Below are 25087 nucleotides of genomic sequence, written 5' to 3' on the forward strand. Positions count from 1 at the left end.
TCTCCCTTCCCAACCTGCTCCTGTTTCATGGGAGTCAGTCCCTTGCTGCTCAGCTGGCCAGGCCTGGGCATGGCTTCTTCAGTCCCTTCCAGAAACATCTGGCCCCATCTCTCCACACACAGAAGCCACTGCCCTACTGAGGCCCAAGCACCTCCAGAACCTTAGGTCTAAGGGCGTGAGCACAAGCCAGGTCTTCCGACTTCTCCAAGGTCATTTGTCCTCTCTAGGGCCATTTTTACCTCCTTCCATATCCCCAGTGACTTCCCAGTCCATCTCCATCTCTTGAGAGGCAGGGTCCTGGAGGGGGTGGTTTCATCTCCATGGAGCCCCTCCCTTCTGCCCTACTGGCTTTGTCCACAGCTCCACGGAGAGCAGGAGCAGTGAGCACCTGGAAATGGACTAGCAACCTGCATGGCAACAGAGGGGAACGGCTAGGTGTAAAACTTAAGAGTACCGAAGGTCAGTCCTCATCCGTCCCTGACAAAATTTGTAGAATAGGTGGTTTCCTATTTGAGAACACAGAGGTAAATAAAGAGGAGATCCCGGAGCTAGCAGAATTTCTAAGAATGTTGCCACATGAATCCAATTTCCGTTTCTCAAAGGTTAGTAGTCTCGTTGGTCTGGTAGGTTGGAGGAATGCCACAGAGCAAATCTTGATTTCAGCAAGGCATCAGGCAGTCTTTCCGAATAGCTATGACGGAGGGGGTTGTACTCGTGGTGATACAGTCAGATTCGGAGTTGACGGTTTAGTCCTTCCCTCAGAGTGTTGATAATGGAACAGATGATGGAGAAGTATTTGGTGGTGGCTATGGGCCTCTCTTCATGTCAACCTCTTTTATTTGTGACTTGAATAGGGATATTCAGGTTTGCAGATACATAAAACTCAGAAGGAGGATCAATAAGTTGGATTCAGAATTCCAGGACTGAGTATAGGTGGGAAAACAGTCAAATCCAACAAGACGAGTTCTGTCAAAACTCAGTATAAAATCCTGCCTTTCACTACAACACAACAAAAGAAAACACCAGAAAATAGCTTCTATACAGTTTCGGGTGATCTGACTTGGCATCAGTTATGTCTGTAAGAGCAGGGCTTTGTAGTTACCGCTAAGCCTCATAGGAGCCGGTGGCTATGGCTGACATTGCCAGAAGAATCCGCGTGACGCAGCTTCCAGGTGGGAGTGTGGCCAGCCTGGGGGACTATGCTACTTGGTGCTCCCTGCCCTGCCGTAGGTCCCGACGAGGTGGTGAGGGACTGGAGCCCACAGGTGGAAGAAATGGAAAAGGGAGCTGGGGACGCTGGTCTAGAGCAGCAGGAGAAGCATCACTCCCGATGACAAGCAGAATTAGGGCCTGCAAGCCGTGGGCAAGGTCAATGTCTCATTAGCATCAACGTCTCCAAGTTTCAGCCGTCCATTTGGAAAACAGGGATAACGAGTGGACCCACTTGGTCCTAGGCCTGAATGACAAAGCAGTCAGCAGAGCACTTGGTCAGGGAGCACTCAGAGCACGGGGACTGTACTGTTGTTAGGAGCCTGGCCTAAGGAGGACCTCCAGCCCCCAGAGCCATCCATCAGTGGAAGATGGCAGGAAAGAGGTTTCCCTTGTCCCTGACATGGAATGGTTTCTGCCCCCGAGCACAGGGTGGAATCCCACCCAGGGAAGAGCTTCTAGGGAATGAGCACTGAAGGATGAGTTTGTGTGTCTGCCATTCCGGGTTCACACACAGACCCATGCAGCTGCCATGAAGACTTGGCTAGATCGCGGAGCAGACCAAGGGTGTGTGTGTGTGTGTGTGTGTGTGTGCGTGCGTGCGCATGCACGTACGCGCTAGGGGAGGGGAGGCACAAGGAGGGGTGCAGTGAGAGAAAGCCCGGTGACACATCCCAAAGGACAGGCCTGCTGGCCGTAGATGGCTGGACATCAGGCTTGACCCCCCTCTTTCAAATACCTGTCCCTTGAATGCTTCCAGGCCCCCCCCCCTCTGCTGGGCAAGTAAAAGGGGCTGTTCCTGTTGAGCTCCAGCTGGAAGCGCAGGTGGCCCCACAACAGGATGAGCGCAGCAGGGCTGGGGGATAGCTCCCAGCAGGGGCCTCCAGCCCGGGCATCAACGGACCCCACCGTGATGCCACTTGTCCCAACACATGGCACGGCCCCTACCGTCTCACGGGAGAGAGGAGACCTCTGTATTATCCGACCTTTGCATTCTGCCCCTAGCTACTTCCAGAAAGCATCCGAGGAGGCACAGGTGCGGGGATAAGAGACCAAGAGACAGGCCAGGTCAGGCCCACCAAGCAGGTAACCGGAACCTTTAATTTTATTATGTGGAATGCTTAATGCAGAGTTAATAGGGGCTGGAATACCTAGGAGGAGGGGAGAGGGGAGAGGGGTCTACTGAGATAAATAAGAGGGGGCAGTAATGAGTTACATGTGGACTGCGGGGCTGCAGAACAGGAAGATAGGGGCAGACAGAGCTACATACTTTATTCAGATACCACTGGGAGGCAAAGGGCAAAAGGCCAGGGCAGAACGTACATGTCCGAAGTCTAGTGTCTTCAGCCTGCTGCCAGCAACCTGGGTCCCGGGCCCTGTCCTGTGTCTCCTCCTGGAGCTAAGGGCAGAGGTCTGAGCAGCTGTGACCCTCTGGGAAGCCCGAGGGGCCGGGGCTGACAGAGCAAGGACCGCAGAGCCTGGTGAGGGGAGAGGGAGTTGGCAGGGAGCCTGGGAGAAAGGCTCTGTGAATTGTCTCTGAATCCTTTCCTAGAGCCCCTGCCTTCTCACTCCTCATCCGGGAGGTGCCTCAAGGTCTGGGGGGCTGTCATGGAGTAGGACCAGGACGCCCTGTCTCCGTGAGACAAAAAATGAGGTGGCTGGCATGGAAATGGGTCCGGAGGCCTCTGTGCCAATTCCTCCCTGTGTTCAGAAGGGGAGGGGGCCCTGTGGGGATGAGGAGTCCTCCCTCTGAGCACTCCTGCCCCGCCCAGGCTGTTCAGAGCTGTCCTCAGCCCCCGAGGGGCAGACGTAGCCCACTGTAGGCACTGACGCAGGTCTCTGGCTGGCTTTGATCTTAGGCACGTGGCCCAAGTGGCACGGGTTATGTCAGACCCCTCACTCTCCACGAGAAAGCCAACACGGGCCCAGGCGTGGCAGGGCCTCCGATTCCCATCCAACCCTGGATGCCTCCCCGACTCCCAGAGGAGGGTGAATGGGTCTTTCTCAGGTCCTGGGATGAGGGTCATTCCTGGGGGGGAAGGTGCAGCCCCTCATCATTCAGTCTAGGGGCAACAGTCCCCTCCTTCTCTTCTGCCCAGCCTAGTAGCCCAGGGCTTTGCCTGGGCTGGAGCCGGGATAGGATGGGGTGGGGTCATCAAAGGCAGTGAGCCAGACAGAAAGCCTTCCCTCAGCTGTCAGCCTCTGCAGCCTCCTCTCCAGCCACCACCAGGCCTGAGATGGGTGAGGAACAGGGCACGAGGGCTGGGGGAAGGGGCATGCCACCCAGAGGGGCCGGGCAAGGTGGCGATGACAGGGCCCCCCCTTTAAGGCCGGGACAGCGTCGTATATACTGGCTGCTCCCAGTGTGTGGGGCTGTGGGACTGGGGCCCTGAGGGGCTGGGGTCAGAGATGGCCGTGTAGAGGGGCCGCTGCGAGGGCCCCATGTAGGAGAAGGCCGAATAGAGGCCAGAGGCCTGGCCTGAATGGCCGTAATAGGGTCCTGAGGGCTGATGGTCAGAGTAGTCAAACTGGGGGCGGGAGATGGAGGGGAAGGCGGAGCCGTAGTGGGGCAGGCTGAGGGAGGTGTAGGCGATCTGCGAGGTGGACGGCTGGTCGGTGTAGTGCGGCGGGCCCTGGGGCCCTGCGGTCTCCGTCTTCACCTGGGCTTTGGCGTCCACGCCGGGTGGCGAGACTGTAGGCAGAGCCACGCCTGGTGGCTTGGAGATCCAAGCGGAGTGTCCACTGGCCACAGCCAGGGCGCTGCCCAGCCCATAGCCGGCTGCTGAGTAGCTGCCCACGTGGCCCGGGTGCCCGTTGGGTGGCAGGTACTGGTCCAACTCAGCCACATCAAAGGTCTCCATGTTGGACATTACCTCGTGGCTGATCTCACCGATGTCCACGTTGCCGAAGTCGATGTGAGGCTTCCCGCCCTCCCCCATGGAGCGCCCATCCCGCTTGGGGTCTGCCTTGCCCGACTGCAGCTCTGTCTTTGGGGTGGTCGGAGGGGTGGGTGGGCCATGGCTCTGGCCTGGGTGGAAGGGAGACAGAAAGAAAGTGGGAAGTGAGTCAGAGGCTTCTGGATTCTGATGGTTCACTGTCAGAGAAGATGCCTCGGGGGGCTGAGGATGGATCACGGCGTGACCTTGTACGCTTGACGCGTTTGGGCAGCCCAAGTTGGTGCTTAATTCTCTAACAGTCTAGGGCTGGTCTCCAGCTGTTTCTGAAGACCCCCATTTGGAGGGGTGCATCGGCCTCCCCCACCCACAGCAGGACTCTCCCTGTCACCCACCTCCTGGAGAGACTTGCTGCATCCTGAACGACCTTCCCTGTTGGGGAAGTTGTTCCTCATATCAGCAGAAGTCAGCTTCCTTCTCTGCCCCCGCTGCCCCTTAGCTGTCCCCTGGATGGGCACTTAGCTGACTCGTTCCACCCGTTCCTTGGTTTTCTCATTCACACATTCATTCACCAAATGCTTAGGGGGTGTGGTGCCAGGTGCAGGGCACACAAGAGGAAAGAAAGGGGATCCTACTTTACAAGCTCCCAGTCTTGGGGGAGGATCCAGAGACTCACACAGAACTGGAGGGCAGCTCAGAAGTGACGGGACATGCAGGGGGCTCAGGAGACCAGAGGAAGAAGCTACCCGCCCTGCCGTGGGCACTTAGGGAAGGTCTCTCTGGGGAAAGGAAGCTGAGCTGGGCCTTGAAGGTTGAGCAGAGACCCAGGCCCACGGTTGTATTCCAAGGTGACTGTTTGGTAGTGGTCTTCTGCTGTGTGTATGTGTGTGTGTGTGTGTGTGTGTCCCTGAATCTTTGAAGGTAAGGTATGTAAGTTGTGTGGGAGAGACGGCTGGACTGGGGATCCCATTGGAGAGAGAACATGCCCTTGGTCTATGAGACTGGGGGCTCCTTGGGGGCCGGCCCATGTCTCTCACATCAGGCCAGAGGCAATGCCAGGTCCGGCACTGGCCAAGTGCTCTGGAGTTTGAGAGGCTCACTTGGGTTGGAATCCTGGCTCTATCACTTACTGTGTGATCCTGGAAAAATGCTCATCTTCTCTAACCTGTTTCCTTATCAGTAAAACAGAGATGATACTGGGGCACCTGGAGCCACTGGGTGGCTCAGTGGGTTGAAGCCTCTGCCTTCGGCTCAGGTTATGGTCCCAGGGTCCTGGGATCAAGCCCTGCATCGGCCTCTCTGCTTAGTGGGGAGCCTGCTTCCCTCTCTCTCTACCTGCCTCTCTGCCTACTTGTGATCTCTGTCTGTCCAATAAATAAATTTTAAAAAATCTTAAAAAAAAAAAAGCCCAAAGATGATACTAAGCAGCTCAGACACGGCCTCCTTCTGGAAGGTGCAGGCTTCATGCACACTTGTTTTGGATTCGTTCATTTGTTTTCATCCCTGCTCCTCCCTCTACACTGTGGACCTCGTAGACCAGGGAGCTTCTCTTGTTGGTGCCTCTGGTGTCTGCTCCTAGGTCTGGCACAAAGGAGGACTCGGGCGTGTCTCCTGAGGGCAAAGCTGTGCCGACAGAGACTTCCCATATGCCTGACCCCACGTACGGCCTTCTACACGTTGTACGAACAGAAGCAAGGCAGCACTAGTGTCAGCAGGGGCCCCGGAATCCAGCTGCCTGGGCTCAGACTCAGCTGTGTCCGTTTACTCATCCGTGACATGGGCGTCATTTGCCACACAGCTGAAGTCGGAGCCCAGGCAGTGTGGCTGCCTCATCACAGCTCAGAGTAATTGAATGATAATACACATAAGGTAATTCGGGTGCCTGTACACAGTAGGTGCTCAATTAATGTTAGCTGGTATTTTCATTAATAAGAATGTAACGAGATGCCCTATGTCTGGCCTCTCCATGGCACTTGCTCAAGATCCCCTGCTATGGTTCCCCCATCAGACTGGGAGGCGGGAAGGAGGCAATGATCTCTCCTCCATCTGATCACCCATCTCTCAAAATCACCCTGTCTCTGCTTTCCCTGTTGTAACTCACCCCTCGGCCTCCATGGCCTCCACAGCCTCCTTAACTGGCCTCTTCACTTAGTAGCTGTGCCCGCTTCCATCCACCAGAGCCATCTGGCCCAGCTACTTCCTCGGGGGCCTGAGTTCCCACCGAGCTCCCTCCCGGACCCTGCACCCCAACTGGGGCAACTGTGCAGCTGGGTGAGCCTCCCCAGCGCCCAGGCTCTCCCCACCCATAGCTCATCAGCCCAGCACTCACCTGAGGGGTGCTCGGGGTTCCCATCTGACATGGGGGAGCCCTCTCCCGGGTGCCGGTGGTCCAGGTGGGCACTCTTGTAGTGGGCCTGGATGGCAGCAGCGCCGCCCTGCTCGGCCTCCCCGCCGGGACACTCTGACTCCCCCTGGGCCGCCTTTCCGTTCTTCCGCCTCCGGGGTTGGTACTTGTAGTCCGGGTGATCCTTCTTGTGCTGCATTCGGAGCCGCTCAGCCTCCTCGATGAAGGGGCGCTTGTCACTCTCGTTCAGCAGCCTGGGGCGGTACAGTTGGGGGAGATAGCCCAGCGGCCAGTGTGAGTCTCTGTCCTCAGACAAATGAGGCCTGGGGGTGCGGGGGTGGGGGTGGCAAGTGCAGAGGGTGGGCGGGGTCCAGGGCAGAGGGAGTTGGTGGGGGTTTGCTCTTTGAGTCACAAACTAGGAAGTGAGGCCGGAGGATCCACAGGCTCAGAAGGCTGTGATCGTCCCTAAACTCTCAGGGGCTCCTGGCAACCCTGAGGATGGAGTTAGACGTATGGATAGAGCTTTTTTTTTTTTTTTTTTTTTTTTTTTAAGATTTATTCATTTATCCTAGAGGGAGAGAGAGCATGAGTGTGAGCACACAAACAACGGTGGGGGGCGGGGAGGTGGTGGGGAAGGGGGTTGGAGGGGAATGGGGAGGGGCAAGCAGATTCTGTTTGAGGAGCCCAAGGCAGGGCTTGACTCCAGGAGCCAGAAGAAGCTCACAACCTGAGACAAAACCAGCGGTCAGATGCTCAACCGACTGAGCCACCCAGGTGCCCCAGGAATAGGGCTTTTGAGGGATATGGAACTTCATTTCAAGGAAAGAAAAAGCTTTCCCGTCATCAGATCTGTCTGGAGGTAGAGCTGGCTGCCTTCTTAGGGGATGAGCTCCCTGGGGCTGGAGGTATGCAAAGCAGAGTGGGGGGAAGAACTCAGTCTCTGCTACTGGCTAGCTGTGGGACCACGGGCAAATTGCTCCTATGGGCTTCTTTGCTTGTCCCTAGAGGATAATGCCTACTTCACTGGGTGTCAGATTGGCTGAGGTCCTGGGTGTGAAGCCCCTTGCACGAGGCCTGGGGGTGGAGGGCAGGCACCTTGAGAAACAGGTGCTGTTCTCATACTGCTGGGGGTGGGGGCCTGGGCCAGGAGGACCTGGGGTGGGCCCTCTCAACCTTGGAATGTTCCTTTTGTGAGTCCCAGTGTGGTGCAGACAGGATGAAAGTCCCCTTTGCTCTGTGGGGTCACAGCATCCCAGGGGAGATCACATCTCCTTGTCCAGGGAGTGACAGAGGGTAGAGGAAGCTAGACTTTCTTTCCAGACCCTGAGACAGAGGCAGATAGACCCTCTCCCCAGCCTGAGACCAGCCCTGAAGGCAGTGCCTGGGGCCCACTCAAGTCCAGCCTCAGGCCAGGGCTGGAGGACAGTGGAGGGGGTGATGTTTAAGGCTTGGCTGCCCCCAGGGCAAGGAGGGCAGAATAGAGTGCCTCAAGTGGAGTGGGCTGAGGGCAAAGAACAGACTCAGAGAGTCCTAGACATGAGGGACTCTGGGAGTGTGACTCTGCTGCCCAAGGGGCCTGTCTCCGCTGCCCTCCTCCCCCAGCCAGCAGAAGGCCTAGCCCTCCTGTCCAGGATGGGAGGGGGTGGTCATACCAGGCACCTCCTAGCCGGAGGCAGCATTCCTGTGCAGCTTAGCCTGCCCAGCCGCCCCCTCCCCCCACCAGGCTGCCAGAACCCAGCCCTAATGTAGCTTTCTCCAAGGATCCCTCCAGCTGAGGGATGGGATGGAAACCCCAGATCAGCACCTCCTCTGGGACGAGGGAGTGGGCTGCCCCCTTTCTCCCCCAGCCATGCAGGCTATCCCCCTAGCCAGGCCTCAGGGAGGCTGGGCCGCAGATTTGTGTGTGTGTGTGTGTTGAGGGTGGAGAGAGAGAGGCACTAGAGGACTCAGCCACTTCCAAGGGCCCCAGCTCAGACGCTCTGCAATGGCTGGGGACACTGAGCTTCCTCTCCTACCCAGATCCTTGCTTGTGCCCTCTATCCAGCTGGCAACTGGGTGTGAATCAGCAAGAACACAGTGGGGGCATGGAGTGGGGGCACAGGCCACAAGACACGGAAGAATCCAACACGATACACTGTCACCACCCTGCTAGGTCCCAGCAGTACCCTAATCTTGACAGGATCCTGACCTCTGGTCCCCCCACCTCCAGCCCCCACCCCAGCCCAGCTGGCTAATGAGCCTCCAAGCCCCGACCCCAGCCTTACTCCAACCTCAGCTCTGTTCATCTTGACCCCCCGCACCAGCCTTGCATTGTCCCCCAGACCCCCCCATGTACCCACCGCTCTAACTGCAAACCCGATCCTCATTTGCATTCCACCTGGCCTCTGTCCTCTAGATCTCCCGGGTCTGGAATAGGGGCCAGGAGAGGGTAGGCTGGTTTCCCCTGCAAACTGGAAATCCCAACTTGGTGGTGGTGGGGGGGTGCTCCTAAGGTGGGGCACGGGCTGCTGCTCCGTCTGCTCTCTCTGTCAGGGAAGGGGCCTGTGGACTTGGGGGTCAAGAGAGGCTCCAGCCTGTGACCCCCTTTTCAGTCTCTGGGGTCTAATTACTCTTTCCAGCAAGTCCACCAATGTACAACCGTCAGCATGTGACTATTAGAGCTCACACAGCCACTTAGGAGCCAGGACCTGGACGCTGGGTGTCTGACCCCAACCCACTTCCAGCACCCTAAGCAGTCTTTTTGGGTTTAGGGCCCTGTTTTCTAGTTCTGCCTGTTTAGCCCATACCCTCCCTGGTGGCCTGGGAATTATGAACCGGGGAGGGATTTCGGTATGGGCCCCCACCCAGGATCCAGGTAGCTCGCCCACCTATGGGGATAGCCTTTGATCCTTGTCCTTTTCCTGCCACCCTCCTACCCTGGGCTTGGGTCCTGAGCAAGCAGTGCCCGCTTTCCTGATGGCCCTATGCTAGATTGGCCCTTGGGGCCAATCACGGATGGCCAGGAACTAGTCCTCTGGAGGGAGCCCAAGCCCAGGGTTCTGGGCTGGAGGAACAAGAACAGGGACAATGGAGGGTCTAGTCTTAAATCCCTTGCAGTGGGTTGAGGGACAAGTGGGGGTCCATCCTTGTGTTGATGCTGTCATTGAGCTGGTGCTGCGGTCTGTTCCTGATCCCCAGGACCTGCTCCTTCTGCCTGTCTCCCTCCTGGTTGTCTGTCTCTCATTTGCTCTTCTCTGTCCCACGACACCAAGAGTATTGGCCGGGGCTGTGCAGATGGACCTTGGGCGGACGAGCTAGTTTTGACACTGCTCTTGGGCAGAGCTGGAGCCTCTGAGTCCTTACAGCAGGCTGGTCACTAAGCCCAAGGCCTGCCTGCCCGGGATGAGCAGAGCGCTGACGGCCAAGATGGGGATGTGAAGGGGCACCAGGCCATCAGCAAACACATGGGGCCCTGGGGCTGGATGCGAATCCCTCTTGGTCTCTTGGGGGGGCCTTCTAGCTTCTTGTACCACCCTAAACTTTTGGCCTTCTAGGCCCCATCTCCATTACACTGGGGCCCACCAGGGGAGGGCAGCAGCAGGAGGGAAGCTCGCTCCTCTGAGAAGTGCCGACTTTCTGGAACTGAGGTGTGCTGTACTTCCACTCTCCCCTTCTCTGTCCCCCCACCTCCTAACCACGCTTTAGAGCCAAGGGGTGACCCGCCACTGTCACCAAGGACAGTGTGGAGGACGACCAGTAGACCTGGATTTGACCCTGCTCTGCCACCAGCTGGGATGTGGACTTTGAGGTCCCTTTTCCTTTCTGGACCTGTCTCTTAGGCAGTCTGGTGGGGGCATCAGGGGGCCTCTGCAGGCTTGCATCTCCTGGATCGCCTGTTCTTTTCCTGAGCTGCCCAGGATGCCTGAGGTGGGAGGTGGTTACCCTGCTCAACATATCCCAAGGGGCCAGGCTGAGCCCCAGACCTGAGGGGAGGGGTGGCCGGCTTCCTCGTTGGGGGGCATGTTTTCCCCCAGAGGTTTGGGCTGGCCCCAGGGGACCAAGGACTCTGAGGGGCCAAGGTTTCCTCCTGGCCAGGGCGCTCGGCTCCAGCTCTGGGGCTGGAGGGGTAGGAGGTTACTCAGCGCTGGGTGGGGCCCTGGAAAAGAAGATGGCGCCGGACGTCGGGAGGGAGGGAGAGAGGGGCAGGCCTGGCAGCACTGGCACAGGGTGGGAGGGGATACTTCTCTCTGTGCGGCCCTTACCCTAGAGGATAAAGACAAGAGTCCCCCCTCCCCCAACCCGGAAGGAGGGGAGGATAAGGAGGGCACGATGAAGGTAGTTGGGACAAGACAGGATCCTGCAGTGACAGATTTGCCCTTGGCCGTTCTCCATCCCTCACTCTTTCAAAGGCTCCTTCTGAGTTCCTTATTTTCCTTGAACTGGCTGCCTTAGTTTCCCTGCTTCACCAGCCAGGCCTTCCGTTCTGTCCCAAGCATTTCTCGGGCATCCCCCTGACTAGTGGGGCCGGTGGCAGTGGCACCCTCCAGTGCGCCGGGCCGGCGGAAGACGTTAGTGAAGGTCTTTGGTGTGGGCCCCTCGGGATCCTCCCCCCTCCCTCTCCTTTACCCCCCCAGGAAGAAGCTCAGGCCCTTCGCCTGCCACCGACGGAATTCCAACCACGAGGGGGCGCCCTCCTGCCCGCTGCCCCGGGTGGGGACCCTTGCCTAGGCCACTGGAGTTCTAAGGCGGCGCAACCTCAAGGGGGTACTTGTGGGGGAAGGGCGGGCCCGAGCCCCACACCTGGTCTTCCAGTCCCATCAGAGCGGTGGCTGCCCCCCGCGAGAAGGGCCCGGGCAGCGCGCGTCTGGCCTGAATCCACCCGCAGCTAGGGGGGCCCGCGGGAGCTCCCCGGAGGCGATTCGGGGGCGCTCACCTCCAGAGCTTGCCCAGCGTCTTGCTGAGCTCGGCGTTGTGCAGGTGCGGGTACTGGTCGGCCAGCTTCCTGCGCGCCGCCTGCGCCCACACCATGAAGGCGTTCATGGGCCGCTTGACGTGCGGCTTGCTCTTGCTGGCGCCGTTGACGCGCACGGGCATGGGCACCAGCGTCCAGTCGTAGCCGCTCAGCACCTGGCTGACCGCCTCGCGGATGCACACGGGGAACTTGTCATCGTCCGCCTCGCCGTCCTGCTGCTCCTTCTTGACCTTGCCCAGCTCGCCGGGCCCCGGGCTGGCTCGCAGGCCCGATCCGCCGCCGCCGCCGCCGCCACCGCCGTCGGGCCCCAGCGAGGGCGCGCTCCCCGGGGACAGGCAGCGGGGCTCCTCGGAGCCCACGGGGCTCAGCTCCACCTCGGATAGGTCCTGCTCCTCCGCCATGTCGCCCCCGGCCGCAGCCGCCTCGGCCGCCTCCCCGGGGCCCGCCGCCGGGGTCCTCGCGAAGAGTCCAACGCCCACCTGGATAGGAAGGAGGACGCGACGGAGCGGCGGTGAGCGCAGCGCCGACGGCAGCCGGAACGCGACGCGGGCACAGCCCCGAGGTGGGGCCCGCGCACATGCCAGACCCGGGCTCGGCCTCCGAGCGCCCGCCTCCGCGTCTTCCCACCACCTGGTCCCAACCGTCTCTTGGTGTGGGTGGGTTTGGGTTTTTTTAAACCTCTTTTTGGGTGGAGGTTTGTTGATGGAAAGGAAGAAAAACGGACTCTTTATTCTACTCTAATCCTGGCTCCTGGAATTTCCCACCTTTTCTCTCACCTTTCCGTCTTCCCTTCTGCCTGCCCCCCATGGAGTCTAGAGGAGCCGGCGGGGGCGGGGGGCAGATGCGGGTGTCATTCTCTCTCCACCCACGCCCCACCGCGGGGTCCCAGGCCCGGGCCCAGGAAGGCAGGAGCAGAGGAGCGGACTGCGCACTCACTCACCTCCTCGGACCTCTCCTCCAGTCTGGGGCTCGTCCTTAGGAAGTGGAAAACCGTGTCCCAAGGTGTGCGGTCCAGCTCGGGGCTGGGGGGTGACGCTGGTGGGCTGGAAGGGAGGGGCTGGGGGGCCCTGAGCCTCAGGCCACGGCCTCGTCCCGACGGAGCCTGAAACCTCACCACCAACCACCCCGGCCGGACAGCCTGAGACTGACTGAGCACTGAGCTGCTGCCGAGGGCTGGGAAGGAAGGAGGGGGAGAGGGGGAGGGGGAGGGGAGGGAGGGAAGGGCAGAAGGTGGAGCCTCCAGCGCTGTCCTTCATCCCCAACACTCAGGGCTCCTCCGCCAGGCCCCCCCACCCCAGCTCCAGGCGCGGCTGTCCCAGGCCGGTCTTGGGGCCTGGGCATAGTCAGGGAGGTGTAGGAGTGGGCGTGGTTAGGCCGGGAAAGCCAAAGGATGCAGGTGGGCAGGGTTGGACCTGTCACCTGCAGGAAAATTGGGCCCAACTGGGACCCCCAGCCTCTGCCTCAGGTGGCGGGATGGGCAGGTGGCAAAGGATTGGGGCTGGATGAAGAGAACACAGGGGAAGGTTCTGTGGACATCTGAGGGCGCCCGGCCTGCGCTGCTGGTGTAAGACGCTTAGGGAGGGCCTACTGTGATCCGAGGGACGCTTCTTCTCAGCCTGCCTCACCTGCCTCCCAGCCTGACCCAGGCTACCCTCTGCCTCAGCTCATATGGGAGAGAAAGCACACGCGGGTCCGTACCTGGAGAGGCAGGGGTGGCTGGATACCTCCTGCCCAGGCCAGAGGCCCTAGCTCCAGCCCTGGGCCCTTCTCACCAGACACGCAGCGCTTGGAAGGGCTGGCCTGGCTCAAGGTAGAGGGAGGCAGGACTGAAGTTCCTAGGGGAGCTGGCCGTGGGGCTGGGCTGGGGGGTCCTCTTCAGCTAGGTCTGAAAGGCTTCTGGGACCCCAACTCCCTCCACGCTGGGTTCATGCTCTCTTGGTCTGCGGTGGGGAGATTCTCATTCAGGGCTGTCGTGAAGTCCCGCACTCCCCACCCTTTCAGGGTGTCTCCCTCCCTGCCCGCCTCCCTCTCCCACCTCTCTGCCCACTCCTGTCCTCGGCCACCTCCCCAGTGGGGTCACCTCTCTCCCTTTTCTTTCCCGCCCATCACCCAAGGCTCCTTTTCCTCTCCCCTTTCCCAGGGGCCGGGTGTCGAGGCAGAGGTTCGGGTGGGCGTGGAGGGGCACGTGGAGCCTGGGCCCGCGCGGGCGACCACGTACACTCCTGAGCTCAGCGGCTGGGCAAGGCCTTAGGCCCAGCCCAAGGGAGTCTCGTCTGGACTGGGGCTGCTAAGGGGGTCTAGGCCAGGCCTCATGCTTGAGAAAGGCCAAGGGGGTGGAGGGGGGTGGGTAATGGGACACAATGAGGTAGTCACACGAGGCAAAGGCATGTTGGGGGTGGGGGGAGCGGACATTGGAACACACACACACACACATGCTCGCACACACAACCAGTCAGACAATCGGGCCAGTGTGTCTGGGGCCTCGGAGCCCAGTGAATTAGGAGTTTGATAAGGGTTTTCTCTTTCTCTCGCTTGCCGGCCTTGGACAATCTCCCCCCAGTTTTCCTCGACGCCACCCCCGGCGCTGCCAACCCTCCTCCCCCCGCCTCCCTTCTCTTCCCTGTGCCCAGACTCTTGTTCGGGGCCTTGAAACAGTGAGCTGTCTTTGTTCGAAATACAGGTGAACGGCAATCATGTGATTAACACACACACACATAAAAAGCTTTTTAACAGCGCCCGCCCGGCCTCAGAACCGCCCAGAGAGGAGCCGCCCTGGATGGACAGAGGGACGGAGGGACGCGCATCCAGCCGGTCGTGTCCAGCTGCCCGCAGCAGTCTCCGACACCCGCTGCTGTCCGCCCGCGGCCCGCCTGCCCGGCATCTCTCGATCCCGGTGGGTCCCCACTTGTCCTCCCATCCCTTGGTTCCTCCTCTTGGAGGGAAGGACTTCCCTGCTGCCTGTGGCGTCTGAGACCCCCCTGGGGTGGGAGGGGTGGCCGTAGAGGGAGAGGGCCCAGGGTAAGAAGCCTGGGCGTGGGGTCCCACAGCGCCCCTCTCCGGCTCCCCTCCTCCCTCACCCTCCTGGGCCCAGCTGTGCCAGGATGGGGTGGGTGCGGCGGTGGGCGCTCTGGGTCCACAGAGAAGCCATGCTGGACAGAGGGGACCTCTCTCTTCCCCTCCCTCTGTCTGTCTCTCTGTCTCCCCCTCTCTCCTGTTTCCTCATTGCCGTGCTTGGGCTTTCTGCTGGGAGGTTGCTGGATGAGACAGGTGGGCCTTCAGGGGTGTGGGGAGGGGCTGCCTGATGCCCAGAGGTGTGGGCAAAGGGGCGGGGGCAGGGGGGACCCCTGCTGTGACACCCCCCCCCCCCCACTGTAATCCCCTCCATCCCATTCCCAGGCCCTGGGGGCCCCAGCTTCCTCCAGCAGAGAGGGCAAAGGCCCCAGGCATCCCTGGAGTGCAGTGAGTTGGGGGGGGCAGGGGTGCCGGAGGAAGGTACTCTGGGCTCTACCCTTAGCAGGACAGCCACACCCCCATCCAGCCTGCCCCTTCTCACTGAGATGTGGTGGCCACGGACCCCATGGCCTGCCCTCTCTCCCCAGCAGAGAGGGGCCCGCCATGGGAGTGTGAGCGTAATGGTGGAGAGTCAGGCTTCCCTCCCTGGGTGGAGAGGCCTTTCAGGAGCTGCAGACTTTTCCTGGGACCTCCCCCCACCCCACCTGGGTTCTGTTGCTGCCAGTCCCAGCCTTACTGCTCAGATGGCCCTGACAGTGAATTATGGCCCTTGGCAGTCAGAGGTAAAGTCCACTGAGGACCCTGCCTGGCAGAACTGCTTCCGTCAGCAGTGACCCTTAACCCCTTAGCTCCCTGAGTCCTCTTCCTAGGACACTGGGCCCATTCCGTGGAAGGCTCCGCCCTTGGTTCCCTGCCCTGGGTCTCAGTCCCTTATCTGTCACCTGGGCAGGGACCCCCAGTGCCTCCCTGCCTGCCTCCTAGGACGCACTGAGCTGAGATGGGGGGGTCTGCTTTTCAGTGGAGCAGGGGCTGCGCCAGGGTGAGGGGTGGTGCTGGTCAAGTTGGGCCTCTGCTCCAGCCTCAGTTTCCCCAGCTGGGCATGAGACTCTTCCTGCCTGAGGACCAGATGAGGGGACACTGGGAAAGCACTTTAGCACCTCGAGGCGCCTGGTCTAGGCTGTCACTCCCTCATTCCCTGGGGCCTATGGCCCCTCTCAGTGCTTCAGACACTCACCTGTCCACCTGTCCAGCGCCCCGGGGGCCAGGGGGAGGGGATTGGCTTTCCTCCCTACCTGCTGGTTTGTGCAGAAGCGGGGCTTGGCCGAGGGCAGTACTTTTCAACATAAAGGTGTGCAGAACACTGGCTGGCATTCTTCGGGTCTGGGATGGGAGCTGTGGTTCTGCATTTCTCACCAGCTCCTAGGCAGGTGTCTGAGGATTGATTGTAATTCTTGCTGAACTTCAGAATCACGTACGAAGTTTTTAAACAATACCGAAGCCTGGATCCCACCACAGACTGGCTGACTCTGCATCAGGGATGGGGGTCCAGATGTGCTTACTTTTTAGCTCTCTGGGCCCTGCTTTCCATCACTGGGGGCCTGGAGCCCGCAGGCTGTGACGAGCCCACGCAGAGCCCCACATCTCTGGGGAGAGGGCAGGGGGCCAGGGCTCTGGAACCCAGAGCTGGAGGTCGGAATTGCAGTCACACTGGGGTGTCTGCGGAGTGGGGGGCTGTGGCAGGGGAGCGGCTGCACAGTGGGGTGAGGGAGGGCTCAGGGGCACAGGTCAGGGGTCAAGGGTAGGGTAGTGACCGCTGCAGAAGCTTAGTCTGGGTGAGCGTATGGGGATTGTGAGCACTTCCTCGAACATTTCCTAGACCCCCGCCACCTCTGGACAGGCTGTGTGGTTCGTCGTTTGGAGGGCAGTGGAAGGAGCACTGGACTTGGAGTCAGGAAGTCCTGCCATTAGCATCCACGTGGCCTTGGGCAATTTGTGCTCTTAGCTTCTTGGGACTTGATTTTTGCATGTGTAAAATGCTGATAATATACATCACTGCACGCGGGAGTGGATGGGAGAATTCAGAAACCGCACAGACTCACATGCACGCACAAGTGCCTAGCTCAGCGTTTGGTTCGTAGTAGTAATTTACGTGCTGGGAGGTTGAAATGCTCACATCAGTTCAAGTGCACAAGCGTTTACTGAGTAGCCAGTGTGGACCCGCCTTCAGGAGTTTTACCGTCTGCCCCCCGAATCCCAGCATCAGACCGGGCTGGTGCATGATAAGCCCCTCAGCACTGGGCCTCCCCTCCCTGGGCCCCCTCCATAGCAGAGGCCCGCACTGCCAGAGCCTCCCGTGGGCTCTGAGTGCTTCTGTCCTCTCGGCAACCCAGCGAGTGGGTGCTGTTGTTATTCTCCTTCTAGGAAGGAAACTGAGGCACAAGAGGTTCAGCGACAGGCCGGAGCTCAGTGATAGGTGGGAATGCATCTGCGGCTGCAGTTTACCTCCGGAGCTGGACCTCTGACCATTCTGCCCCGTGCCACTAGACCCCAGGGGCCGCCATGGGCCAGTCCCCTCCTCTACCCCCCCATGGGCCTTTGCACTTTCCTCGTGCTCCCCATCACCGCTCAGCTCTGAGGCCCTCTCTTCCAGGGACGCACTCCTGGACGTGAGCTCGGCTGGAATTCTCTCCCTGTATTACTTGCTGGTGGAGTTGTTGTTACTTGCACCCCCCTTCCTCTCACAGCGTGGTGTCTGGGCCAGTCTCTGCCTCCTACTTGGAGCCCCCGAGAGGGTAGGGCCATGCCTTCCTTCTTGGTGTTGGCCCTCCCCAGGGCACAGCATGACCTCAGGGAGTCTTTCCTGAGTTGAGCTGCTGTCAGGGTTCCAGAGCGGAACAGATTGGCGAGGCTGGAGCAGGCAGGACTGGCTTCCTGGAGGTGGAGGGCCTGAGCGCTTGTGGAGGATGGAGGACCGCCGCGTTCCAGGGCTTGTCCCAACAAGGGCTCTCCCCCGTCCTTGTTTCTGGTCCAAGCCGAGGGTCCCACCCCAAGCCAGGAAGACAGCTCCAGGGACTGGAGTCTTCCTTCCCTGGCCTGCCCCACCCTCTCTGACCACAAGGAGGCTGGGCCAGTGCCTAGGGCAGCCTCAGGGCAGCTGGCCTCTGCCCTCTTCTCAGAAGCCCTCCCAGGAGGGCTTGTTCTTGTTCTCCAGACCCTGCTGCTAGAAACCCCTTCCGGGTGTCTGCCCCGAAGCTCTCACGCTGAGCTGAACTTTCGGGAATGTACTCTGTATGGGACACAGGAGCTCAGAGTTTGAGGGGAGAGGCCTACGTGGATACCCAGCGCCTTGGGCTATGTGGGCCACAGGGACCCCGAGGGCTGGGCTTGTGTCCCGGCTGGGCTGTTGAGGCCCTTTGTTGCCTCGGCTACCTCTAGCCTCCCGTGGCCTCAGTTTCCCATCCCCTGAAATGAGGGGCAGACTAGGTTATCTCTGAGGGTGTTTCCAGGTCGGATAGCCCATGAATTCTATTTCAAAACGAGGGTCCAACGCCTGAGCTTCCAAGCCGTGGTGTTGCCAGACATGGAGCGGGGTCTCTTGAAAAGGCAGTTTTGTGGGCAAATAAGTTACAGAAACCCTGCTTTCCACTTCCTCTTTCTAGAGACGCAGGGCCTGTCTAAAGCTCTAAGTTCTGCAGTTAAGAAATGGATCTTTGTGGGCGCCTGGGTGGCTCAGTGGGTTAAGCCGCTGCCTTCGGCTCAGGTCATGATCTCAGGGTCCTGGGATCGAGTCCCGCATCGGGCTCTCTGCTCGGCAGGGAGCCTGCTTCCTCCTCTCTCTCTCTGCCTGCCTCTCTGCCTGCTTGTGATCTCTCTCTGTCAAATAAATAAATAAATCTTTAAAAAAAAAAAAAAAAAAAAAAAAAAAAGAAATGGATCTTTGTTTAAATACTTATCCCCAACTCCTCCTCGGCCGTGAGCACTCTCCCCGGCCCCACTCTGTGGCCCAGCCTTGCTCTGGACACCTTGCCTGGTGGCTGGGCCTGGAGCCTCGTCCAGCTCCTGTGTCCCTCGCCTTTCCAGCAGGACCTGATCCCTGCAAGGCGGGTCTTTCCGGCCTTCCGACATATGCCCGGCACTTGGAAGGTGCCCAGCGGTGCCGATGAACGAAGGAGTCCTAAGGAGATGACTTTGCAGGTAGCAAGCTGTGCTGCTCTTGAGTCAGACAGCTCCGGGGTTGAATCCTGGCACCCCCACTTATTAGCTGTGTGTCCTCAGCAAAGGACGTGAGGTCTGAGTCTCCCTTTCCTTCTAGGTTGTGGGGAGGATGAATCCGGATGTAGTATGTAAGAGCTTAGGATCGTCCCTGGCACATTACGGGACTAGGTCAATGGCTGCTGTTGATCTCGGCATCTAGGGGTCGGCCCCCGGAGGGTGGCTGTCAGCTGACCTTGGGTTTGATAGTCATCCTTGCTCCTTTCCCCGTCCACATGCTATCGCTGTCAGTGGACGTTCTCTGTCCGCCCCTCGCAGCCAGGAGCTGGCGGAACACGGGCAGGACCATCGTCCCATGGAACAAGAGCAGGAAGCGGGGCGACTAACTGGCTGAGGTCACATGACTGCTTAGTCTCAGAACTTGACCTCTGTGCCCTGACTTTTTGCCCCAGGTTTCCCGAGGACCCACTCCTAGGCAAGGCTCTGCTGTCTGTGGGGTCCTGAAGAGCGACGAACAGTTGACTTATCTTCGAGGAGCTTGTCGATGAGTGGGGAAGTTGGGTCGTTCATTCATACATTCCCACGCGCTTATTAGGGCAGGGGCGCGGACAGGTGTGAGGGGTGGCGAGAGCGGTGTGGGGAAGGCGGAGGAGAGACAGAAGGGCAGAGGAGGGCCGAGGGTGGCTTTTCTCAGAGGGGACCCTGGTTTTGACCGGGTTGGGGCTGCTACTGTCACAGCTGAGTGGGCTGTGTGTGGCTAACAAGGGCCTCTGAGCCTCCATTACCTGGGCAGCTTGGAGCGAGGGGCTTGTCCAGGTGGCCCGGTGTAGGGGTGCCTGGAAAAACCCCGGATCTGCCCACACCAGATACCCTGTCATTTCACCCCCATCCTCCGGGGCATGACCAGGGACCAGGGGGCTGTGGATGCTGAAGGGGGCCGGCCTGGGCGTGAAGGTAGTCATGGTCACCGGGCTTGGCGTTGTGAGCGCATCTCTGCTCTTGCAAAGTTTCCCCTCTGTCCCCTGAAAGTGAACACAGGGTGATCTGGTGGGATTTCAGTGTTTATATGAGCTTGAAGGGGCCGCTCCACAAGAAGGTTACCGTGTTCTGTGATGGTGTCACTTTATAAGGACAAGGGAGCCGAGTGACGAGCCTGAGATCCAGAGCCAGAGAGACCAGGGTTCAAATCCTGTCCTGCCCCCACTAATCTGTGGGATTGGGCTGCTTACTTATCTTCGTAACGAATTACTTCATCGGTAAGATGATGATAGCAACACTTGGCTCCTGAGAATGTCACAAAAATGAAAAAGCAGAGAGAAACAGTACGTGCCCAGCAGATTGCTGGAAACAAAAGGTAGACATGGCCGTTCGCTTCTCTCGTCTGTGTCCAGCATTTTCCAGGCAGGACGGCCCACGTATTGGATATGATAATATCTTGGCTATAATACACCCAGGAAAATCTCTTCCCTTTGCAGGGGGAGGAGGCGCACTTACCGTGATAAGACCAAGGGACTCGGGCACAACCCGGCGGGGGGGGGGTGCTCACGCGTCCGGGTGCTCCGGTCCAAGGAGAAGTGAAATGTACCCGTGAGGCTGCCAGACACAAGGATTTCACATGTCTCACCCTCCCCCCACACCAGGTGGCAGGTAGAGAAGTCAGAGAGTTTGAATGTCTCCGGTTTGGGGCTAGAACCCTAAGCGGAAATCTCAGCTTTGGCAGGTACAGTGGGAGGAACTGTTCCCAACGCTGCCAAAGTCCAGACTCTTGCTGTGTGACCTTGGGGCAGTCGGCTGCCCTCTCTGGGTTTGCTCAGCCATTCATCTATACGATGAGAGAGTTGACCTCTGATTTCAGGGGAGAGGGGGCTCCTTCAGATTTACTAGCAGGGGTTTCAGGGTTCTGTGGGAAAAGGCCCACACCTGGTTTTGTCTCCCCGACTCGGCTACTCAGGGCTGGACATGGGAGTACACAGCAGGTACACACAGGACAGTACTTGTCCAACCTCGATGACCAGAGAGAGAACCCACTAAGAATCTTGGGCTGCTTCTCCGCTCCCCAGGCCCGATCACATCATTAGTATCGGTCCCTCTGGGGCAAGACCCACGAGTTCATGCCACAGTCAGCTGCTTGCTCACTGGGTGAGCAAACGCACGGATGTAGCAGACACATGTGCCCATTATGGAAATAACACTTCACATCAGAGACATACTTGATACAACATAGTTCCTTCTCACGGCTCTCGGGATCAAAATCCCAAATCTTCAGCCTGGCCCTCACGTCCTGGCCCCACTCTCATCCCGAAACTCCAGCCACAGCGGCTGCCAAGCTCCACGAATGCCATCCTTCCACTGAACGCGCTTTCCGCGGTCACCTCGCCGGCCTCTCCTGTGGGCTCAGCCTTGAGGTCGGGTCTGCAGACACCGCCTGATTCTCTAGCATCGGTTACGCCCTGGGACCGCACTCTGACCTTCTGCTTTACAGCGCTCGCGTCGATTCACGACTTTATGTTTGTTGTGAGATGAGTTATTCGTTGTCCGTCTTCCCACAAGGATGTCAGCTCCGTGAATCCTTGGGGATCCGTGGAATGCCTGGCATGCTGGAGGTGCCCGATGAACGAATGAGTGAATGAATGAATGAAGGGGGGTGACCAGTGGAGGAAGGGGCGGGAGGCCTGGAGAGGTGAAGGGAGCAAGGAGGGAGGCTGAGTCTGAGGGCCAGAGGGAGGAGACGGGTCCGAGGTCTGTCACGTGACCGAGGCAGGTGTCTCGACCCCTAGTCCCGTATTCTTCCTTCTAATGCAGCCGGGGCCCCTGGAGCTACAGGCTGGGTTTAGTGAGACGCCAAGGCCCTGAGGACCTAGGGAAGGGGGATCTGAGCCAGCTCCCCAGCCAGCCCCACCCCTTCCCCCAGCAGGCAGGAAGGACGGGGCAGATCTGTCAGCTTCAGAAACACCGCCCCAGGGGACCCAGCCCTGAGTCCAAGGAGGCCAAGGGAAAGAGGGGGGGCACAGGAAGCACCCAGGTCTCCCCCTCCTCCCTCCTGCCCCACCCTCCGCCCCCATATCTGGCTAGAGCTCGCAGCCCCAGGCCTTGGCACTCGGGGGACGGGGGCGGGGAAGTGGGGGACAGAAATCCTCTTCCATTGCCCCATTTGATTTCTGGGCCTCAGGAGGGTGACTGACCTGGCAGCCCCCGAAGAGCTGGGCCCTGGCCTCGAGGCTGGAGAGATGGCGGGAGAGGGAGGCGGCACTGCCCACTGAGGCCCTTCCTGTGTGCCACCCGGGGCTGGGACCTGGGAGGCCTCACTGTAAGACTTTGCAGGGAACCCTTGTGTGGCCGTCGGTGGCCCCCTCATTGGTTAGTCTGGTTCACCCCAGAGCCACACGTGGCTACAAGCTCGCTGGAGAGCTTGCTGTCAGTGCTGGTTCCCAGGTCCCATTCCAGTCATAGATTTAGGTGGGAATCTCTCTCATTTTTTAAACTTTTTTTTCTTTTTTAAAGGTTTTATTCATTTATGTGACATAGAGAGAGAGCATAAGCAGGGAAAGAGGCAGAGGGAGAAGCAGGCTCCTGCTTAGCAGGGAGCCCATTGTGGGGCTCGATCCTAGGACCCTGGGATCATGACCTGAGCTGAAGGCAGACCCTGAACTGACTGAGCCACCCACGCGCCCCTGGGTGGGAATCTCTTTTAAAAGCTCCTCTGTGGGGCGCCTGGGTGGCTCAGTGGTTAAAGCCTCTGCTTTCGGCTCAGGTCATGGTCCAAGGGATCCCTGGGATCAAGTCCAGCCTCGGGCTCTCTGCTCAGCAGGAGGCCTGCTTCTCTTCCTCTCTCTCTCTGCCTGCCTCTCTGCCTACTTGTGATCTCTGTCAAATAAATAAATAAAATCTTTAAAAAATAAATAAATAAAAGCTCCTCTGTGTCTATGGTGCGGCTAATGCGGAAACTACTGGACTGGGTGGCCTCTCGGTTCCCCTCCCCAGCCTCCAGCGCCCACCTCTGGGGCAGACCATCCCTCCGGGCTTCCGCGGTGCCCTCCTCATTGCTGTGCGCTGAGCTCTGGGAGCTCCGGGTCCTCCTCCTGTATGCTGCTGGAGCGCCGTGTGTGCGCCCCGCGGCGCGGGGTGCCGGGAGGGGGCTGCGGGGACCTGCCTGGAGGCCCCCTTTCTCCTCCCTCCTCCGCCGCCTCATCTTCCTCCAGACCTTTGCCTTCGGTCTTCTTTTCCATGCCTGGCTCTGCCTCTTGGCCTACTTTCCGCCTGGTTTCCTACTCTCTGCCCATTGCTTCCTCTTCCCCTTCTTTCTGTCTGCAGCCTCCTCTCTCTGGGAGGCTTTGTAATTTTGACCCCACAGCTGGTTGCTTCCATGTCCCCGCGTCCGTCCTCTTCTGGCCCGCTCCGTCTCTGGCTGGCTGTCTCTGTCCCTGTTCTCCCGCTGTCTCCAGCCCGGCCTCTGCTTGCAAGGCCTCCATCTCTCTCGGTCTCTCTCCTCAAATTTCTCTGTCTTCGCCCTCCCCCTCCCCCCGCTCCTCCCCTGGCCATCCTTCACCTGCCCTGGCCCCGTCTACCTGGAAATCTGGGGAGGCTGCCAGGGGGTGGAGGGCCCCAGGAAGGTGAGAGAGACGGCAGAGGTGACAAGGTAGAGCAGCCAAGATGTGTGCACATGATTGCCGAGCAGCTCTCGGGGCTGAGCGCCCAGTGCCGCCTGTCCTGACCTTCCAGGTCCTCCCAGCCTGGCTCCGGTCCACATTTCAGCTTGCTGCTCCCTAGGCTGTCCTGCCTCCGCGCCACCTCCACGCGCTGGCTGCACTGCTGCTGCCTTGGGCCTGTGCCCCGCACCCCACCTCCCTCTGCCTCTTCCCGGCTTGACCGCCATGGCCTCTGGGGCCTTCTCCCTGAGCTCCCACAGCGCTGTGATGGCAAGAGGCAAGGTGGGAGGGTGGGTTCAAGTCTTTCTGGAATGGTCCTCACTGAGCTGCAGACGGAAGGATGTGTGCCTTGTCCTGGGGCAAGAGGCAAAGGTGGCTGATGCGGACTGTGGAGCAGGGGTTCATGTCCCCTTCAAGGACGAGCTCTCCGCCACCGAGGGAGCCAAGGTGATGGGCTCAGGGTGGCACAGCAGGCTTGCAGAGTTGGGTCGGTGGCAGGGAGACGGTGGAAAGTGGAAAAGGAAGGATGGAGAAGGAGAAGGTGTCTTGGTTTAGAAACTGGGTCCCCGGGCTGTGCCACCAACTTGCCCGGAGGGACGGAGGCCACACTGTCCCCCTCTCACATTCCCCATCTTAGCATGGAGGGCCCGGCCTAGATGGCCTCTGAAGCTCTTCTCACTCCCATTGTCTAAGTTGGAGGGGTGGGGACAGGCAAAGAAGAGATGGTGTCCTTTGACTCAACAGACCAGTTCCTCCTCTGTCTCCAGACTCCAAAGGCTACGCACCTCTTGTCTCTCGTCCGTGACCTACCTGGACAGGTGGCTGCTGCCTCCGGTCCTATTAACCCCCTCAGGACCGGGTATGGCTGAGAGCTCCAGCCTGCCAGGTGTCCCCTGAAGGACCTCCCTGGGGGTCTGAGGCATCAGACTGGCCCTGGCGAGGCTGTAGGCCCTGGGCCTCCCGCACGTAGTGGTGAGGCCTTCTGGCCACCAGGGCCTGGCTGAGAGAGGCTTAGGCAAGGAGCCAGGCTCAGGGTCCCTGGGAAGTTTGGGTGGTCCTGCTGTCCTATCCTGGGGACTTTGTTCCAGAAGCTCTGGGCTGGAGGAGTCCGTGTTTTTCCCAGACTCCCTCTCTGCATCCCTCCTGCTGGCTCTGTGGCCCTGGGTCTGGGGACATGCAGACGAGCAGCCGGGAGAAGGGTTAAGTCAGGAACTCTTGGGATGGCTTTGGCCACGGCGATTCCTCCGGGAGAGGAGAACAAGAGGCCCATTCTGTGTGTGGGAATTAATAGCAAAGAGTCATCTGGGGTGTCATTCAAGCCCTGATCAGCTCCCAGAGGAATGCAGGAGAGAGAGAGAGAGAGAGAGAGTTGCTGGTGGGGGTGGCGCGGGGAGAGGCCCGAGGCAGAGATGTCAAAGGAAGGGCATCAGGGTCTGGCTGGTAATGGGAGCCCGCCCTGGCAGGTGGGCCCACAGCCCAAAGATTGGAGGTATGCTTTTCATCACAGATGGACCCCCGTTCCCACTTGGGATGGGGACCCCCTCCTGTCATGCCTTCACCAAGGGTCTCCTTCCGTCTTCCCTCTTTTCCCAGGATGGCGACACCCTCCAGTCCCTTGTGATTGTCTCCCCTGAGGCCTGGAGCCCAGCCCAGGCTATGGGCCTGTCTGGGCGGGCCCACGGGCCTGCTCTTCTGGGAGCCCCGAGTCTGTCCCCATCTTTGCCTAGGGGTCCTTGCCGGTCCCCTAGAGAACAGTCCTGAGGCTGGCACCAGAGAGTGCCGGCTCGGGCTCCTGAGTTGGACCCTCTGTCCCCGGGTC

The 25087-nt window shown here is 59.6% G+C and overlaps 1 protein-coding gene across 1 annotated transcript; it reads right to left on the bottom strand.

Moving 5' to 3' along the window:
* Positions 1-2291: 2291 nt before the first annotated feature.
* On the bottom strand, positions 2292-12559 carry SOX10 (SRY-box transcription factor 10). Its single transcript, XM_059186934.1, has 4 exons — positions 12339-12559; positions 11360-11877; positions 6433-6701; positions 2292-4237 (listed from the first exon to the last, which is right to left on the bottom strand). The coding sequence occupies exons 2-4, from the start codon at positions 11797-11799 to the stop codon at positions 3534-3536; spliced, it is 1413 nt and encodes a 470-aa protein (XP_059042917.1). The 5' UTR covers positions 11800-11877; positions 12339-12559; the 3' UTR covers positions 2292-3533.
* Positions 12560-25087: the final 12528 nt, after the last annotated feature.

This window comes from Mustela lutreola, chromosome 8 (genome assembly GCF_030435805.1).
Source record: "Mustela lutreola isolate mMusLut2 chromosome 8, mMusLut2.pri, whole genome shotgun sequence".
In the NCBI taxonomy this organism is placed as follows: domain Eukaryota; kingdom Metazoa; phylum Chordata; class Mammalia; order Carnivora; family Mustelidae; genus Mustela; species Mustela lutreola.

What these genes read in the sequence shown, in the direction of transcription:
- SOX10 (XM_059186934.1), bottom strand. Translation starts at nt 11,799, where the DNA reads ATGGCGGAGGAGCAGGACCTATCCGAGGTGGAGCTGAGCCCCGTGGGC. An exon ending in ACGCTGGGCAAGCTCTGGAG is followed by an intron (nt 6,702 to 11,359) that starts GTGAGCGCCCCC and finishes GTACCGCCCCAG; the next exon opens with GCTGCTGAACGAGAGTGACA. An exon ending in GAACCCCGAGCACCCCTCAG is followed by an intron (nt 4,238 to 6,432) that starts GTGAGTGCTGGG and finishes CCTTCCACCCAG; the next exon opens with GCCAGAGCCATGGCCCACCC.